Below are 17123 nucleotides of genomic sequence, written 5' to 3'. Positions count from 1 at the left end.
AGAAACAAAGTGAATTTGTCATGATTCAAGTCTTGTTGTGAGCGTTGTTCCTACCTTTCTTTACTCCTGCTGGTGCTTGAACTGGCCCCTTGGTTTCATCTAAAGGTTGAAAAGGTTGTTATCAGGTCATTTAATGGTGGAAATGGTTGACAGATGGACGAAAGCATTCTGAACCTCAACAATGCAGACGACACCAAGCGGTAAACAATAAAACAAAGAACCCTTTTCATTGGTCCGACAAACTACCTGTCTGAGGGGTCAATATCAAAGTTTTTTCTTCCTCCACAACCATCACGGTCGGCTCTTCAGCCTTTACAAGCGGCTTGATTGCTTCAACGGTAACAAATATACATACATAAATGAAGAGGAAAAAGAAAAAAAGAGTTGTTGCTGGTAAACGAGTTGACAATGGGTTTATGATTGAAAAACCATCAAAATAGCCTTGGATACCTGGCGTGGTCGTGGTTTTTTGGAGCTGCTCAACCTCATCTGGCTTTTCAATATCCGCCGGTATAGGTGCTTGTCGTTCTTCAAGTACAAGGTAAATCAAGTCAACAAGATTTGAATCTTGAGCAGAGTATGCCTTAGAATGATGTCAGCATTCGCAGACGCGCAAGAGTGATATTCAAAGAGGTTGCTACCTTCTGTGGGATGAGCCGGCTTGACTGCCAGTTCCTTGACCGGTGGTCGCAACTCCTCCACCGGAGCTTGGAAACGAAACGAAATGACAGGTCAGAGCGTCCATGCAGGCGACGCCAAGAAGAAGAAACAGATATCCAGAGGGACAAACAGACACTGAAGAGGTTAATGTGCTCGGTTTGGAAGTAGTGGCGACATGAGACGTGGCAGACTGGCGCTTTAGAGGCAACATTCAAAAACCTGGCTGGACAGGCGGATGCTTGTTTGTGCCCAGAGGAAATGGGTGCCATGACATGAGACCCTGAAACCGATGTGACGCAGAACTGCTGTACAATGAATTTTACTCCAGGTCACAAAGACACGTAAATCAGTGACACGCCAAACATTCTTTCTCAGTACCTCTGCAGACATTTTGAGATGAAAGCCTGCTTTCTTCACTGGCCCCAGCCTGCAGGAGAGCGCTTTCCATGAGGGCTGGTTTGGGTTCATCTGTTACTGAAGGTTCTTGGACTGAGGCCATCAAACTTATTTCTGTTTTTGATATTGCTTTGTCATGTGCTTCCATTTTTCTTTGGTCTTCGGACTCTGCTTTTCCACTGTCAGTACGATCTTGGCTGGATTTATCTCGTTCGCCCTCGTGCTCAGTTGAGAAAAGTTTCTGCTGCCCTACGAGGTCTTTCGGGGCTATTTCAACTTCATATCTTTCATCTGTCCTATTGACATCAAACGAAGCTGCTAGAGCTCTTTCCATGTCATTGGCTTCAATCATAGAAGTTACAAGTTCCTGAACTCGATTTAGATCTGCTTCTTTTTCTGTCACCAATAATAATTCACGCTTCAGCTCCTCCGGTTGCACTCGATCTGATTTTAAGACAAGTCTCTCGGGTGTGCTCTGAGGACTATCTAACTGTGTTCCTCCTATGATTCCTTCTCTGCCACTTACACGGCCTCCCTGAACCACGGAGGCATCCGCACGCACGTCTTCTACAGAAATGTGTTTTACTCGACTTAAACTTTGTCTTTTTTCTTTGGGGGATGTCAATTTGAATTCGGGTTGTTGGTTGTTTTGGCCGCCTTCAAAAATGCTGACATCTGTTTGCCCTGGGATGTGGACAGCTTGCTCTGGGGGAACTGGGCAGACTTTGTTTTTTCTTACTTGAGGCAAAACAAAGCTCTTTATTTGCTGTTTTCTTTTCTTTCCTTCAGAGTCAAGAAGAGAGGCCACCTCTTTAGGCATCTCCAGTCCAGCATAGTCCTCAGGACTTCTCGCAACAACAACAGGTTCAGTGTCGGTGACTTTTCCTGCAAGTGACATCAGGAGAGCAGCATCATCCTCTTCCCTTTCTGTTTGAATTTCTTCCCTCTGAGGTCCCGCAGCTTCCTCCATTAGCTCTTCACACTTTTGTATTTTCTCAAGATCACGAGTCAGTTCTTCACCTGCAACCACCGCTGTGGGAGCTTGGTTCGTTGACACTCGAGGCTCGACCTGGGAAGCAGTGGAGTCCGTGTGGAGGAGGAGACACGCGCCCTCATCCGCCTGTGTACGGGTGCCCGCTGACAAATGAACAACCGACTGTGATGACTGACACAGCTCTGGTTCGGTCTCAGCAGGTTCCCTGAGGTATTCCACGCCAGAAGTCGGTTTCCTTGCAACTGTATTGGCCAACAGAACTGACGGAGGTTTTTCAGGTGTTGAATCGTCAAGCGCCGTGAGGTGCGATGGTTTCATTTGTTCAACGTCTGCAACTTCTGTCCGTGCCTTCTGGGCAGTCTCCAAACGGTGGGACGCCACTAACGTCCTTTCGGTTCCTTTCGGGCTTTGAATGTTTGCAACTTTAAAAGGTTCTTCTGTGCTCCCTGCCAATGCAAGCCCTCTCTCGTCACCAGTCACTTCCTTCCACTCCATTTCAGAATGTCTTTGTATAAGGTCATATGTCTTGTCTCGTCTTGGTTTCTGAGGCTCGACATCTCGCAAATTATCAATTGTTTGTTTCACGTCGTGCTCAGCCAGCAGATGTTTATCTGATGACTGCCTAACGGGTGACGTGGATGCTTCAACTTGGGTTTTGTCTCCTCTGGTTATATCCTTCTCACTGGTTGCCTGTGGCAGTTTCAGATTAAATCGGACTCCTGAACCCTGGTTGAATTCTGAACGTTCTTGAAGGCCCAGGCTCTCGGAACCGTCAGTAACAGGTATGCAAACCCTGGGTTTTGAGATTTCATCCGCATCTTTGCTCTTGTCTCGGTCTTCCCCCAGCCGGCTGTCCGAGGCTTCCTCAGACAGGAAGCTGCTCCTCAGTGACTCCCTTTGCTTTCCTTCCACAGATGCTTAATGGGGAAGCAGAGATATTGCGGGAAGAGTGAAGCAAAAGCACCATGATGCGGTGCCAAGATATTAGAACCAGACAACATAGACAACATCTTAGTTAGAAAGACAACCGGGAATTGGTCAGTCCGAAGGCAAATGTGCTGCTGTGCTACCTCTCTCAGCTTCTTTTTCCAGTCTCTCCACAACGGCGGGAAACTTGTCAGCTTCTTTAAAAAACAGGGGTTAAACGCAAGATGTTAGGACGAAAAACAAAGAATCCCCCCCCAAAAAAAACAAACAAACAACAAAAACCCAAAGAACTGTGACAAAAGAGAATGAGAGAATTACAGATGTGGCTGAAGTTAATGCCCCTCGGTGTACCTCGTTCAGCAGCTTTGTCTTCTCTCTCTCGGCTTTTTCTTGATGTTCTAATCTGAAGACTTGAGTCTTTCTTTGGGGTTTTGTCCTTACGATGCATTTGCTGGGACGGGATATCTGGCACCGAGACCGGTGCTTCTGCTTTCATTTTTGCCTCGATCAGTGGACTATTCTCTTGCTTTTCCTCAGCTACCTGGTGACTCACCGCTAATTGTTCATCTTTAGCTACAACATTGGCTGATTCTACCACCTGGTCATCTGGACTGCGGCTTCCTTTGTCTCGTGCGGAAGATGCAGCGATGTCAACATGGTCTCGGTGGGGCACCCCTATGACTATTTCCTGTTTCACCATCGAGGGTTTGACACTAGCTTCCTTAGTTTCTTTCCGGATAGTCGCCATGGTTTCTTTCTTGACTGCCACGACTTGTTCCTCATCTTTGCTTTCAGCCCTAACGTCTTTGGTAGTCCGCTGCTCTTTCTTAAGCTCTTCTTCTTTCTCAGTAATCACAGCAGTCTCCTCCTTCCTGTCAGTAGCAGATATCTCTTCTCGAGGTTTCGACCGTTTCGTGCGGGTCTCAGTCAATGAAACCTTCACTTGTCCCGCCGGGCACAAGGCCTGCTCATACGAAACTTGGGCTCGGTCTTCTCGCTCGGCCTCGTAAGACGAAGCTTCCTCAGTGAAAGACTCCGTCTCCATCACGTGATGCACTTCCTGACGCTGCTCAAGCCTGACTGGCTTCTCTGAGACACCAAGAGGGGGCGTCATAGAGCGGCGCCAAGAAATGACAGCAAAACACAGACAATCAATCGTGAGACAACAGCATTGAGGAGGGGAAAAAAAGATATCAGATGCTTCAAGAGGGTTTGATGCTGTCCCTTTGCTGATACCTTTTTCTGGAAGAGATACTTTCTTCTCTGGTTCACCCTCCGAAGGTGGCGCCTTGACAAATTGCTGAGGTTCCAAACCTTCAAGTTTGTCATCCAAGGTGTATGCAAAAGGGGGAAAAAAACCAACAAAAAAAGCGGAGAGAGTCATTTAGGCTCAACAAGCGGGCACAAACGAGAGGTGAGTCTGCAAGAGTTCTCCAGCTGCTCGGAGAGCCTAAAGCGCAAGGTTTTCTACCAGAGAACAGCTCTTCAAAATGTGCATGCATGATGAAGAGGAAAGTAGAAAGTAGAGGAGGAAGAAATAGAGGATGAAGGAGATTATCATAAAGACCCTCTGATTCTCTCTCTGGTACTTTATCATGTACGCCATGAAGGTTTCCTGGTACTTTATGAGGTTTTTCATGAAACCTCTCTAGTAGATCATCAGGCTTACCAGGAAGTGTCTTTGCACCTTTTTCTGATACTTGCTCGGGTTTATCTCGGGTTTTCTCTGCTATTTTCTCCCCATTTGTAACCAGGAGTGAGTCAGGTGTATGACAACTCTGCTGAGGTTGTGTAGGAGGCATGTGCTGGAGTACAAGAGCAGCGTTCCGAGCTTGAAGAAGTTTTGACACAATTACATGCATATCACATGAAGACCAGACCAACGTGCGAGCGCACACAAACCTACAAAGCCTTGTTGAACAACTAAAATGAAAGCCATTTAGCACAGATGGTCTGGGGTGTGGCAATGGTGCCCCCTACAGGTGACAGGTGTGAGCACAAACATCCAAGTACCTCTTTTTGGCTCGGCCAGATCTTCCTTGGGAGGAAGCAGAACAGGTTCGGCTTTCTTTGCTGGTTTTGGTTCTTCTCCTATCTTCTCTGCCACAACAGGAACTTGGAAGAATAACAAAGCAATTAGCATCACAAAATGACTAGGAGCAGAAGATGCATGAAGAACCGCATGATACAAGGAACCGCATGTGAGAACCACACATGAGGAACCATGTTTTAAGCACCAATGATGAACAACCACATATGAAGAGCTACATATGAAGAAACTGCACAAAGAAAAACAAGGCACGAGGAAATGAAGTGCCAAATGTGATGAAGTACAGCTATGCCAAAATAAATAAACCAATCACAGAAGTAAAATCAACGAAGAGCCACACATGACAAACAGCAAGAAGAAAACACAGTAAAAAACCCCACAAAATATCACAGATAAAGAATATGTGACAAGCCACTCTTGAAGAACCACAGAGGAACCAAATATGAAGAACAAATCGTAAAAAAAAAACCCAAAAATCTGACAAACGACATTAAGATCCACACGTGATGAACAACACATGAAATAACACAACAAACCACACAGCAGGACTGACAAATGACATCATGACAATCACATGCCAAGAACAACTCGCGATGAACAATACATGATAAACCAAACAACGGGATGAAGCACAACTTTGGAACAACAATTCATGATGAAGCGCACATGACGTTAAGAGGAGTATAAGATTGCACTCTTGATGGTTGAGCTTCAGGTACCTTTGGTGACCACAGGTTTCTTCTGTAGCGTTTCTTCTTTGGGGGGCTTCTGCGGTTCTGCAGCAGCTTCCTTCTTCAGTGGCTTCTTTGGCACTTTGGGACAAGATCTTGGTCAATCAGTAAACTAAATTCTTGGAAGAATGGCGAGCACCTTCCCACTTTGAGATTTAAGAAGATGAGCAAAAGCCCATGGCTGGAAGATGCGTACCTTTTTTGGAAGGTTCCTTTGGTTCTTTGGCCTTTGGTTGTTCTACTTCTGGAACCTTGGGCTCTACTACTTCAGTCTTTTTCACCACAGGTACCAGTTTGGGGGGTTTGGCTCTCTCCACTGGCTCCAGTTTGGGAGGTTGTGGTACCTCCACATGCTCTGGTTTGGATACCTCCACAGGCTCTGGTTTGTGTGGTTTGGATGCCACTTCAGGCTTCGGTTTCGGAGCCTTAGTTTCCACTACAGGCTCCGGAGTGGGTGGTTTGGGCTCCACCACAGGCCCAGGTTTTGGTGGTTGAGGTGCCACCACAGGCTCTGGTTCAGCTACCGCCACTGGTTCTGCTTTTGGCACTTCAGGTTTGGACTTTATCTTAAGAGGTTCTGGTTTTGGCTCTTCTGAGAGTTAAATCGACATGTTTGACACTCAAAGATGGGCTTTCACTCAAAGAAACTCACACACAGAAAAACACAAACACAAAGAACACCAGAGAAGAAGGCAGAAAGTACCTTTAGGCAGTGCAGGTTCTGGTTCAGGATTTGGCTCGGGCTTTGCCACGGGCTTGACCTTAGGCTCTGGCTCGGGCTTTGCCACCCGCTTGACTTTTGGCTCAGGCTCAACCTCTGGCTTTGGCTTCACCGCCGGCTTGACTTTGGGCTCTGGCTCGGGCTCAGGTTTTGTCACGGGCTTGACTTTGGGCTCTGGCTTCGGTTTGGTCTCCGCCATCGGCTTGACTGTGGGCTTTGGCTCGGGCTCAGATTTGGGCTCCTCCTTTGGCTTGACTTTGGGCTCTGGCTCGGGCTCCGGTTTGGGCTGCGCCAGCGGCTTGACTTTGGGCTCTGGCTCCGGTGTGGGCTTCACCAGCGGCTTGACTTTGGGCTGTGGCTCAGGCTCCGGTTTGGGCTCTGCCACCGGCTTGACTTTGGGCTTTGGCTCAGGCTCCGGTTTGGGCTCTGCCACTGGCTTGACTTTGGGCTTTGGCTCGGGCTCTGGTTTGGGCTCCGCCACCGGCGTTACTTTGGGTTTTGGCTCGGGCTCCGGTTTAGGCTCCGCCATCGGCTTGACTTTGGGCTTTGGCTCTGGTTTGGGCTCCACCACCGGCTTGACCATGGGCTCTGGCTCGAGCTCTGGTTTGGGCTCCACCACCGGCTTGACTTTGGGCTCTGGCTCAGGCTCCGGTTTGGGCTCCGCCACCGGCTTGACTTTGGGCTCTGGCTCGGGCTCCAGTTTGGGCTCCGCCACCGGCTTGACTTTGGGCTTTGGCTCGGGCTCTGGTTTGGGCTCCGCCACGGGCTTGACTTTGGGCTTTGGCTCGGGCTCCAGTTTGGGCTCCGCCACCGGCTTGACTTTGGGCTTTGGCTCGGACTCCGGTTTGGGCTCCGCCACCGGCTTGGCTTTGGGCTCCAGCTCGGGCTCCGGTTTGCGCACCGCCACGGGCTTGACTTTGGGCTTTGGCTCAGGCTCCGGTTTGGGCTCCTCCACTGGCTTGACTTTGGGCTCTGGCTTGGGCTCTGGTTTGGGCTCCGCCACCTCCTTGATTTTGGGCTTTGGCTCGGGCTCCGGTTTGGGCTCCGCCACCGGCTTGACTTTGGGCTTTGGCTCGGGCTCTGGTTTGGGCTCCGCCACTGGCTTGACTTTGGGCTTTGGCTCGGGCTCCAGTTTGGGCTCCGCCACCGGCTTGACTTTGGGCTCCGTCTCGGGCTCCGGTTTGAGCTCCGCCACCGGCTTGACTTTGGGCTCCGGCTTGGGCTCCGGTTTGGGCTCCGCCACCGGCTTGACTTTGGGCTCTGGCTCGGGCTCCAGTTTGGGCTCCGCCACCGGCTTGACTTTGGGCATTGGCTCGGGCTCCAGTTGAGGCTTCGCCACCGGCTTGACTTTGGGCTCCGGCTCGAGCTTCGGTTTGGGCTCCGCCACCGGCTTGACTTTACGCTTTGGCTCGGTCTCTGGTTTGGGCTCCGCCACCAGCTTGACTCTGGGCTTTGGCTCTGGCTCCAGTTTGGCCTCTGCCACCGGCTTGACTTTGGGCTCTGGCTCGGGCTCCGGTTTGTGCTCCGCCACCGGCTTGACTTTGGGTTTTGGCTCAGGCTCTGGTTTGTGCTCCGGCAATGGCTTGACTTTGGGTTCTGGCTCGGGCTCCGGTTTGGGCTCTGCCACGGGCTTGACTTTGGGCTTTGGCTCGGGCTCTGGTTTGGGTTCCACCACCGGCTTGACTTTGGGCTTTGGCTCGGGCTCCGGTTTGGGCTCCGGCATGGGCTCCGCCACCGGCTTGACTTTAGGCTTTGGCTCAGGCTCTGGTTTGTGCTCCGGCACTGGCTTGACCTTGGGTTTTGGCTCGGGCTCCGGTTTGGGCTCCGCCACGGGCTTGACTTTGGGCTCGGGCTCCAGTTTGGGCTCTGCAACCGGCTTGACTTTAGGCTTTGGCTCAGGCTCTGGTATGTGCTCCGGCACTGGCTTGACTTTGGGTTTTGGCTCGGGCTCCGGTTTGGGCTCTGCCACGGGCTTGACTTTGGGCTTTGGCTCGGGCTCCGGTTTGGGCTCCGCCACTGGCTTGACTTTGGGCTTTGGCTCGGGCTCCGGTTTGGGCTCCACCACCGGCTTGACTTTAGGCTTTGGCTCGGGCTCCGGTTTGAGCTCTGCCACGGGCTTGACTTTGGGCTTTGGCTCGGGCTCCGGTTTGGGCTCCGCCACTGGCTTGACTTTGGGCTTTGGCTCGGGCTCCGGTTTGGGCTCCGCCACCGGCTTGACTTTGGGCTTTGGCTCGGGTTCCGGTTTGAGCTCCGCCACCGGCTTGACTTTGGGCTTTGGCTCGGGCTCTGGTTTGGGCTCTGCCTCCGGCTTGACTTTGGGCTTTGGCTCGGGTTCTGGTTTGAGCTCCGCCACCGGCTTGACTTTGGGCTTTGGCTCGGGCTCTGGTTTGGGCTCTGCCTCCGGCTTGACTTTGGGCTTTGGCTCGGGGTCCGGTTTGGGCTCCGCCACTGGCTTGACTTTGGGCTTTGGCTCAGGCTCCGGTTTGGGCTTCGCCATTGGCTTGACTTTAGGCTCTGGCTCGGGCTCCGGTTTGGTCTTCGCCACAGGCTTGACTTTGGGCTCTGGTTCAGTCTCCGGTTTGGGCTTGGCCACCGGTTTGACTTGAATCTCTGGCTCAACCTCAGGCATTATCACTGGCTTGACGATGGGCTCCGGATCAGGCTTTGCCACTGGCTTGACTTTGAGCTCCAGCTCGGGATCAGGTTTCACCACTGTCTTGACTTCAGGTGGAAGCTTTTTAGGTTCTGCCAGTACAGGCGACTTGGGCTCGTCTTCGGGGTAGGCAATACAGAAATTAGCGCAAAAGGGCTCGTTGAGATGTTAGTGACAGACAGACAGGACAATCAATAACAAGAGGTGAGAGGCTACAGGAAGTAGTAACAAGTACCTTTCGTTGGCTCCTGCAGTGGCGGCAGCTGTGTGACTTCTTCTGGTTCTTTGGAGACATTCAAGCACATAAGCGACTGATCAGAAAATGATCGTCAAAGAGAACAAACTACCTTTAACTGGGGTGATGACTTTCTTCTTCTTCTTCTCCATTCGAACCTCCTCTGCCACTTTGGTCACTGTGATATTCACAACTCTGTCAGTCACCTGCTGGCTAAGGTGGTCAATGCTAAGTGACCCGCAGTGTGGGTTGCTCACCTTGCGGGGGGGTCGCTTCTTCCTTTTCTGCTGCTGGCTCCACTCTCTGCTCTTCCTTGCTTTTGGCCACTTGGAAAGGAAAAACTAATCAAGTTAGCTAGAAGATACCAAAGAAGACACTCGCAGGACTTCTTCGAAGTCTTGGTACCTCTGGAAAGCATTTCCTCTCTCACTTCCACTTCCTGGCTCTCCAATCTCTCCTGGACGGTAACTGCCAGAGAGACAAATGTTTTTTTTTCCGCAATGAGTTTTATTTTGAAATTCAGAGGGGACATATCACAGGCCCCTCGGCAAGAATCACCAGGGTCCAAAAGGCAAGAAGAGGGACAGAAGGACCCCCTTGTCTGGCGAAGTCACCAAACAAGAGGTGATGTAAGAGGACCAAAAAAATAACTATTTAATTTAAGGGCCATTTCAGTCGTGGTGGAGGACTCTTTCAAGTTGTGTGGTAATTCCTCGATGGATACAACTTTTAGTTAGCACCTTGACACTTGTTGGGCATGTCTATCATGAGTCGCCGTCCAAAATCGCCTCCAGAAGGAACAGGATGTTGACCAATCTTCTTTCAAGGGAGCATTTTATGCCATTTGTGGTCCTTGAAAGCAACTCAGCCCCCGACACCGCTCTGACTTAGCCAAGTGAAATTTAAAAGACATGTCAGGCATTAGTAGAAGAATAAAATGTTCCCACAAGTCATGCCCAGAATGATCCAGGATGTCTGCCCTTGTGTTTAGAAGCAACCGTTTCAATTGTTTCTTTTCCAGGCACTCTTCAGAGATGAACGCGGCCGCAAGGTTTCGCCCAATTTTTTTACCAAATTACAAGCACTTCGAATAAACAGCATCAAGCATTAATATGTTATGAATAAGGTGGAATGTGAACACGAATGACAATGAGGAGAAAAGTGTGAATACCTGCAGGCTCAATTTCTTCCTCGTAATGATAAAGCTCAGCGGATTCTTGAACAAAGAGAAAAGAAATGTCATCTCTGTTGTATCACAAACTCGTTACAGTTTGATGTCGAGTAAACCCCAGCATTTTCACGTGGCGTAGAGAGTGGCTGCAATTGCCAAAAGAAAGCATTTCCATAAACACCACAAAGCGATGTTCCAAAAGCGAATCCTGCAGCGGAAATTGCCTCCGCATGGGGCTCATCAAGAACTTGAGCTTGCATACACACCTCAATCATGCCTTTGTGCAAATGGGCGTGATGTCCCACAAGGCCAAACACATTTTTGACACAGACGACGGCAAGATGTCATTTCAAGCCCCCTTTTGGCATTGACACATAATTGTCACGTGAATACTTTTGCACAAAAGAGTAGCGGAAACACTTTCACATTCACAAAGTATGTTAAGGGTAATCCCAGATGCAGATGAAAGAATGACACCAGTCAATCGGGGTGCACAACAACAGCACCACTCCACCAGATGGCAACCAGGTCATGAGACAGAGGACAATTTTAAAAAATCATTTTTAAAAAATTGCACATTTGTGATCGCTCAACCGCTAATATGCCGGTGTTTACTCTGTTTACAAATGTGACCGGCTCTGGCTAAAAATTCTCTACGCAATTTGCTTTTGCAAATATCTCCATATGCTTGCCCCTCTGGCACATTTGCTGCCGGGCATAGCACAGATCTTTGGCAGAAACGGAGTCTTTTCCTGTGCCAGAGAGGACAATATCAGCCTTCTGATAACAGCGCTATGACGTTCCTCGTCTTCTTATGCTTAAATTGGGTTTTTTTTCCCCAAACAATGGTGGGGTTTTTTGGGGTTGTTGAAGAGGCGCGGAGATTGCAGTATCAACAGGGACGAGGGGGCTTATATGCCCCCACACACCTGGGACACGTTGCTTCAGCGGTAGTCAAGGATTGCAGCGCAGCCTTGGGTCGGGGAGCCTTATTTGGAAGGTAGCCCGACCCGGTCAGCTGTTTGGATGACATGTCACCAGGAACTAGTGACAGCGCAGATGAGGGCTGAAATGACACCCGAAACTGTCAGTCAAGCAATATTTTTTTCTCTTCACCCCAAAAAAGACCATTGTCTATGGGAAAAAATTCCAATGGAAGGCCTAATATCTTCTTTTCATACCTTTCGATGACCATTTTAGGTTTTGGGCTGCTGGGAAACACAAAAAGAGACCTAAGGAGGGTATTTGGGGTGATTTTTTTTTCCGTCGTCCGGTCTATTTTTGTGGACAAGTCCAAACAAATCCTTGCAACGACGCGAGCTCCTTAGCCAGAGTGGGTCACAAACATGCAAATAGGATACGGAGATCAGTCTTACCTTGAACGTCCACTGACGAAGGCGCTTCAGGCCTCTCCACAGGAACGTCTTGTATATCTACACAACAATTTGTTTCGTCGTTATCCGTCAACCCCGTGTTCACAGTAATCGTTAATTGGTCCATTGCACGGAGCTTTCCTTCATTGTCTCATCATGAATTCAGAACACGGGCGAATTGTTCATGTGCTGAGAGTACATTCCTTCATTCACTAGTAGGATGAATGAATCAAGTCATTATGGGTGACTCAAAGCTTGCGTATATCTCCCAAAGCAAGCCCCCAGGTTGGGAAAGTGAACCGCTAACCGTCTTGGCCGCTAACGCAGCTTGCGTGAGTTCAAGATTTGAGTCATGCGGTCGGGTCCTTTGCTCAACTTTGAAAGACTGCTAAAGACCAGGATTTTGTGCTCTAGAAAAGAAAGTACTTACCAAAGGGAACCATGGCTAATTGGATCTCTGTGAGAAAGGGAGTGAAGAAGAAGAAGAAGAAGAAGAAGAAGCTGGTGTCAAACACAAGAGTGTCAATCTGAGGGTGGTCAAAGGTAGCGCCGTGGGGTACCTTTGCCAGACAAATAGAGCTCAGCGCTGCTCTTTGCTTCGCCCCGGGGTTCCAACCTCACAATCACGGAGTACACGCCTAAGTGAGAGAAGTCACTGGTTGGCGGTCATGAAAGACAGTCAAATGAGCCAGGATGGAGGACCTGGGCCGGCGCGCTACTACACACCTTCATCCTCCACGCTCACGTTTTGGATAACCATGAAATGTCTTCGGCCTTCGCTGCGGAACTTGTACTTGGTGCTTTCTCTCAGCTCCCAGGTGTCCTTGTACCAGGACACCACCGCATTGTCGAAGGAAACCTCGCACTCGAAGGTGGCCGCCTGACGCTCGTTCACCTCCACGTTGTGGATGCGCTTGGTGAAATGAATTTGCTCGGCTACAACAGACAAAGAAGGATGGCAGCGGGGTGAGAGGATGGCGTGAGGCCCGGCGAGGGACAACATCCACATTGGGTAACAGTGACGGAGGGTGAGAAGAACAGAAAATTAGGAGGGATGTCATTAGCATGGCAGAGAGACGTACTGCAAGCGGTCCGGCAAATGAGGGGATGAGATGATGGTGAGAATGTGGGGAGAGTGAAGGGTGAAGGATGACTGTTGTCTGAGGAGGGGTGGACCTTGAGGGTGGCAGTCAGAGAAAGGACACAACAGCCACGCTGGGGTTGGGAGGAACCCGCCTTAGGGTGGCGGTCTTGTGAGACTGACGTATTCCAAGCCAAGCACACAACAGTCACACTGGGGTTAGGAGGGACACGTTCGAGGGCTGTGACTGGCAAAGAGTCCAAGAGGGAGCACAAGCAAGGGAGTGACCTGAGAGAGGATGAATGACCATCCCCAGGAATTCAAGAAGAGAACGATGACAACCAGTTGGGATTAGTCACGGAGACACGATGATGATGATGATGATGGCGGTGTCAGAAGAGATTAATCAAGGACCAATCGGAAGGTTTTTGGACTAGGTACCAACCTTCCACCCAGAGGTCCGCAGAGGACTGCAGGTGCAGGTACCTGCAGGTGTAGCGGCCCTGGTCTTCGGGCTTTAAGTCCTTGATATGAAGCTTCTGAAGCTTGTGTTTGACCTCAGTCTTGAACCTGCCCCACTTGGTGTCTAACTCCTGGCCATTCTTAAGCCACTGCGCTTCCGCATTGGGGATGGACAACTGACAAGACAAAGTACATGACTGGCCTTCCTTACCCGACGTGTCCTGAAGGTGCGTCTCCACCACAGCCTCTGGAAGAATCAAGAACATTGAGGCTTGGGTCAGTACTATGCACTACGGCGGGTGAACTTTGGCCTATGAACAATTTAATATCAAGTGTGGAGTATGGACTGCGTTCTTTGAACTATAATCTGTAGTCCAACTCAACTCATCTATTTATAGAGCACTTTCGAACAACCATCGCTGCATACAAAGTGCTGTACATGGCTTATGATAAATGGCCTTTGGATTTTGGAAAATCGACTGTGGCCTAGGCACTACTGACTATGGTCTGTGGATTATGGACTGGAAACTGGAAACTGTAAACTGGCTAGAGACTTTGGACTTTGGGCAGTGGACTGCATACTGTGAACAATGGGCTAAGACTATTAGCTGTTGACAGTACTGACCATCTGTAATCATGATTGTTTTGCAGAACTGACCAGTAACGGTGAGCTTGGCACTGGAGATGTGAGGTCCACACACCACCCGGTAGTTGCCCTGGTCCGTCACTTGGCAACCCTTAACTTTCAGCAGATGGCGCTCTCCACTCACACTGATGTTGTACTTGAGGCCGGTGTCCAGTTTCTGAGTGCCCTTGTACCAGGACAGCATGATTTCGGGGTAGTTGATCTTCACCTCACATTCAAACAGAGCCTCCTCGTCAACTAGGACGGACTGGTCACAGATGTCCTTCACCACAGTTACGGGCTTGAGGACAGACAAGAGGACACTTAAGACATATGGTTGACTAAAGTCCATGAACTATGGACCGATCACAGATATCCTTCAGCCCTGTCAGAGCTCCTCAAGATGAGGAAGTAGCTCATCGAATGAAGTCAGTGCTTGGCAAAACTGCTCCTCCAAAAAAAAAAAAAAAAAAAAGACACGTTGTCAACCGACCTCTGTCCGCTCCATCCTCTTCTGCAGGTCGGCCACCAGCCTGGCCATGTCCTCGTCCACCTCTCTTGGTGCACGTTCCACTTCCTGTCAAACAAGCGGCGCTTAGGCGAAGCCCAAGTCACCAATGATGGCATGCGGGGCGGCGTCTCACTTGTCTTCCAGTTTCTTCACCCTTCTCCTGCTTGAGCTGCTCAATGGCCTGGAGGAGACCCCGGTAGTCGGTAATGCCATACAAGCGGGCGTACTTCTCATACTCTTTGGGGTCCACGTTTCTCAGCAGCTCGATAATGTCAATGTCCTCATCTGCCTCCGGGCTCTTCTGTTTGGACGGGGTCCTAAAGGCACACACAAAAAGATTCAGGTTAAAGCACTGCCGTGATGATTCTCAAGGGTGCGCTGCCGGCCCACGGACTGACTTCTTGAGCTTGGCTCTCAGGTCTCCTTCTAGCTGGGCGGCCGCCTTTTTCTCATCGACGTGGAGGTCTGCGGCGCACTCGATCTCGCCGTGCACGTTGGAAGCCACGCAGCGGTACTGACCGGAGTCCGACTTGGTCACCTCGCGGATCTCCAGTTTGGACTCCCGGGCCGTCTTCTCGATGGAGATGCGGCCGCCCTGGGTCAACTGCCTCCACTTGCCCTTCATCCACTTGACGCTGGGGATGGGCTCTCCGCCCACCTTGGCGATGAAGGTGGCGGTGCCCTCTGCAGGGAGACCGCAGTGTCTCTGTATTAATTCCGGCCGATCGTGTCCACTTCTACTGCGCAGACAGGTTCTTATCGTCTGATTGTAAGCCTCGCACTGTCCAGCGCGCGTATGCAAGCACTCGTCTTTTTGACACCGTCGGAAGGTTGAGCGCTACTGCCTTTGTTCGTTTTGGGCAAGGTGCAGGCTATCAATAAGTGCAAGTGAAGTCAAACATATGCAGAGGTGCCTGATCCTATCGCCAAACCCTGCAGAACATTCTCCACAGTTTGTCGGTCATGTATAGTCTCGGCTAAATCATGGCAAGGGAAACACGCGTCAGCAGAAAGCCTCCCAACGACGCTCGTATTTGGCTGATATTTTCTGTCTTGTGACTTTTGTAACAGGCCCCGCCCTTTAGCCGCCACCTGACTTGCTCGCGAGCCGAAATTCAGAGTTCATCTGCCGCCATGTTATCTCCTGACTTTGGCCTTTTTGATGACAGTTTTTATCACACAAGGGTTATTTGTTGAGTGCATGATAAAAATGAAGGTCAAAATAAGTCTGGAAGGAAGCGACAAATCGCCAATGCAGGCTCCTTCTTCCGTAGGGTAATACCGAAATATATGCAAATCAACCCCAAAAGTTCAGATGAAACGAATCGACCAAAAAAACAGGGCACTGCAACGCAACAATTACAACTACTTTTATGTTTCTAAAGTCAAAATGTAGTTTTTTAGCCCTCTGGATTTTATTTGATTCCGTTTCCAACGTCATTATTTTACAACCTTGTTTGCAACTAAATACGAGCCAAGTGGAACATTTCTGCATATGATGTGAGACGTTGTCCGGGTGCTTGTTCATGCAGTGCATTTTTGTTGTTGTTGTTGTTGCTTGTTTTGTTTTGTTTTTTGCGGCGGATTTTTTTTCCAGTGTCTTGCATTGTCCTAGCGGAGGAGGAAGGCAGGTTAGGGTTAGGGTCTCACTCTCGACGACGTGCGTGCCCTCGGGCTCCTGGATGAAGAAAAGCTGGTCCAGCTTCTTGGTGGGAGAGACCTCAGCAAGCGCATCCGTGGCCCCGGCTTCTTTTTCTTCAACGACAAAAACAACCAAGAACACAAACGGTAAGACCGGGGAAGACTGACAAGAGTCTGTCCAGTACCCCCGACGCTGACTCGCTTGTCAAACATGGATCACACTTCTCGACCAAGTATTTTTGCCGCCTTCAAAGATTGCAAAAACTAAATACGAAGAATCCGAAAGAGGAGGCGGCTCCGTTTACCCTTGACGGTGACTTTGGCGCGGCACAGCTCGCTTCCGGCGTCGTTGGTGGCCTTGCAGATGTAGTCGCCGGCGTCGTGACGGGTCGCCGCGACGATCTCCAGGCAGGCCGTCCCGTCCGAGAAGGTGACGTCGGACGTAGTGGAGGGCGTAAACTCTTTTCGGTCTTTCATCCACTGGATCCGGAGAGGAGGCGAGCCGCGGACGTGGCAGCGCAGGCTCAGACGCTCACCCTCGGTCACGGTCGTGGACTTCAGAGGGACATCAAACACCGGGGCAGACTTCGCCTCTGCAGGCGTAAGGGCGTACACATTAGCTGGCGCCGCACCAAACATATTTTATGAGCAACAAATGCTTAATCATCGGCCATGCTATTTAACACGCTAACAAAGCCACCTTGTTAGCCACGTTAAGTATGAATAAAGTAAATCAATAAATACATGTAGCTGTGCTACGATCACACTAGGAACCAGAGATGCCAGTAACGTGTCACCAAGTCCGTTCTTTGGGAAGTTGTAATTGTAAGCTCCATTTAGGACAATGCAAACAAATTCAAAGAGGTGAACACAAGCATCGTTGTAGAATTCG

General features: G+C 50.1%; 1 protein-coding gene and 1 long non-coding RNA gene across 2 annotated transcripts in view; one reads left to right on the top strand and one right to left on the bottom strand.

Moving 5' to 3' along the window:
• Positions 1 to 17123, bottom strand: part of ttn.2 (titin, tandem duplicate 2) — a 174926-nt gene that overhangs the window by 104846 nt on the left and 52957 nt on the right. The window contains exons 74-104 of the mRNA XM_052081957.1: positions 16537 to 16824; positions 16241 to 16345; positions 14989 to 15274; positions 14724 to 14907; positions 14573 to 14656; positions 14113 to 14380; positions 13438 to 13701; positions 12638 to 12847; positions 12472 to 12549; positions 12342 to 12368; positions 11915 to 11971; positions 10539 to 10583; positions 9773 to 9835; positions 9625 to 9693; positions 9480 to 9545; positions 9368 to 9415; positions 8938 to 9251; positions 8272 to 8547; positions 7867 to 8061; positions 7096 to 7482; positions 6462 to 6891; positions 5955 to 6350; positions 5747 to 5839; positions 4991 to 5092; positions 4214 to 4291; positions 3329 to 4066; positions 3121 to 3174; positions 642 to 707; positions 451 to 528; positions 247 to 330; positions 55 to 99 (exon numbers count right to left, since the gene is read on the bottom strand). Coding sequence (XP_051937917.1) covers positions 55 to 99; positions 247 to 330; positions 451 to 528; positions 642 to 707; positions 3121 to 3174; positions 3329 to 4066; positions 4214 to 4291; positions 4991 to 5092; positions 5747 to 5839; positions 5955 to 6350; positions 6462 to 6891; positions 7096 to 7482; positions 7867 to 8061; positions 8272 to 8547; positions 8938 to 9251; positions 9368 to 9415; positions 9480 to 9545; positions 9625 to 9693; positions 9773 to 9835; positions 10539 to 10583; positions 11915 to 11971; positions 12342 to 12368; positions 12472 to 12549; positions 12638 to 12847; positions 13438 to 13701; positions 14113 to 14380; positions 14573 to 14656; positions 14724 to 14907; positions 14989 to 15274; positions 16241 to 16345; positions 16537 to 16824 — 5478 coding nt within the window. The remainder of the gene's footprint in view (positions 1 to 54; positions 100 to 246; positions 331 to 450; positions 529 to 641; positions 708 to 3120; positions 3175 to 3328; positions 4067 to 4213; positions 4292 to 4990; positions 5093 to 5746; positions 5840 to 5954; positions 6351 to 6461; positions 6892 to 7095; positions 7483 to 7866; positions 8062 to 8271; positions 8548 to 8937; positions 9252 to 9367; positions 9416 to 9479; positions 9546 to 9624; positions 9694 to 9772; positions 9836 to 10538; positions 10584 to 11914; positions 11972 to 12341; positions 12369 to 12471; positions 12550 to 12637; positions 12848 to 13437; positions 13702 to 14112; positions 14381 to 14572; positions 14657 to 14723; positions 14908 to 14988; positions 15275 to 16240; positions 16346 to 16536; positions 16825 to 17123) is intronic.
• LOC127611443 (uncharacterized) lies at positions 7910 to 9126 on the top strand. The gene is made up of 3 exons (XR_007965324.1): positions 7910 to 8024; positions 8559 to 8714; positions 9051 to 9126. It is a non-coding gene; the product is annotated as an uncharacterized LOC127611443 (long non-coding RNA).

The sequence above is a fragment of the Hippocampus zosterae genome, chromosome 12 (assembly GCF_025434085.1).
Source record: "Hippocampus zosterae strain Florida chromosome 12, ASM2543408v3, whole genome shotgun sequence".
In the NCBI taxonomy this organism is placed as follows: domain Eukaryota; kingdom Metazoa; phylum Chordata; class Actinopteri; order Syngnathiformes; family Syngnathidae; genus Hippocampus; species Hippocampus zosterae.
The sequence above is the reverse complement of the archived record's forward strand: the minus strand, read 5'-3'. Positions and strand labels throughout refer to the sequence as shown.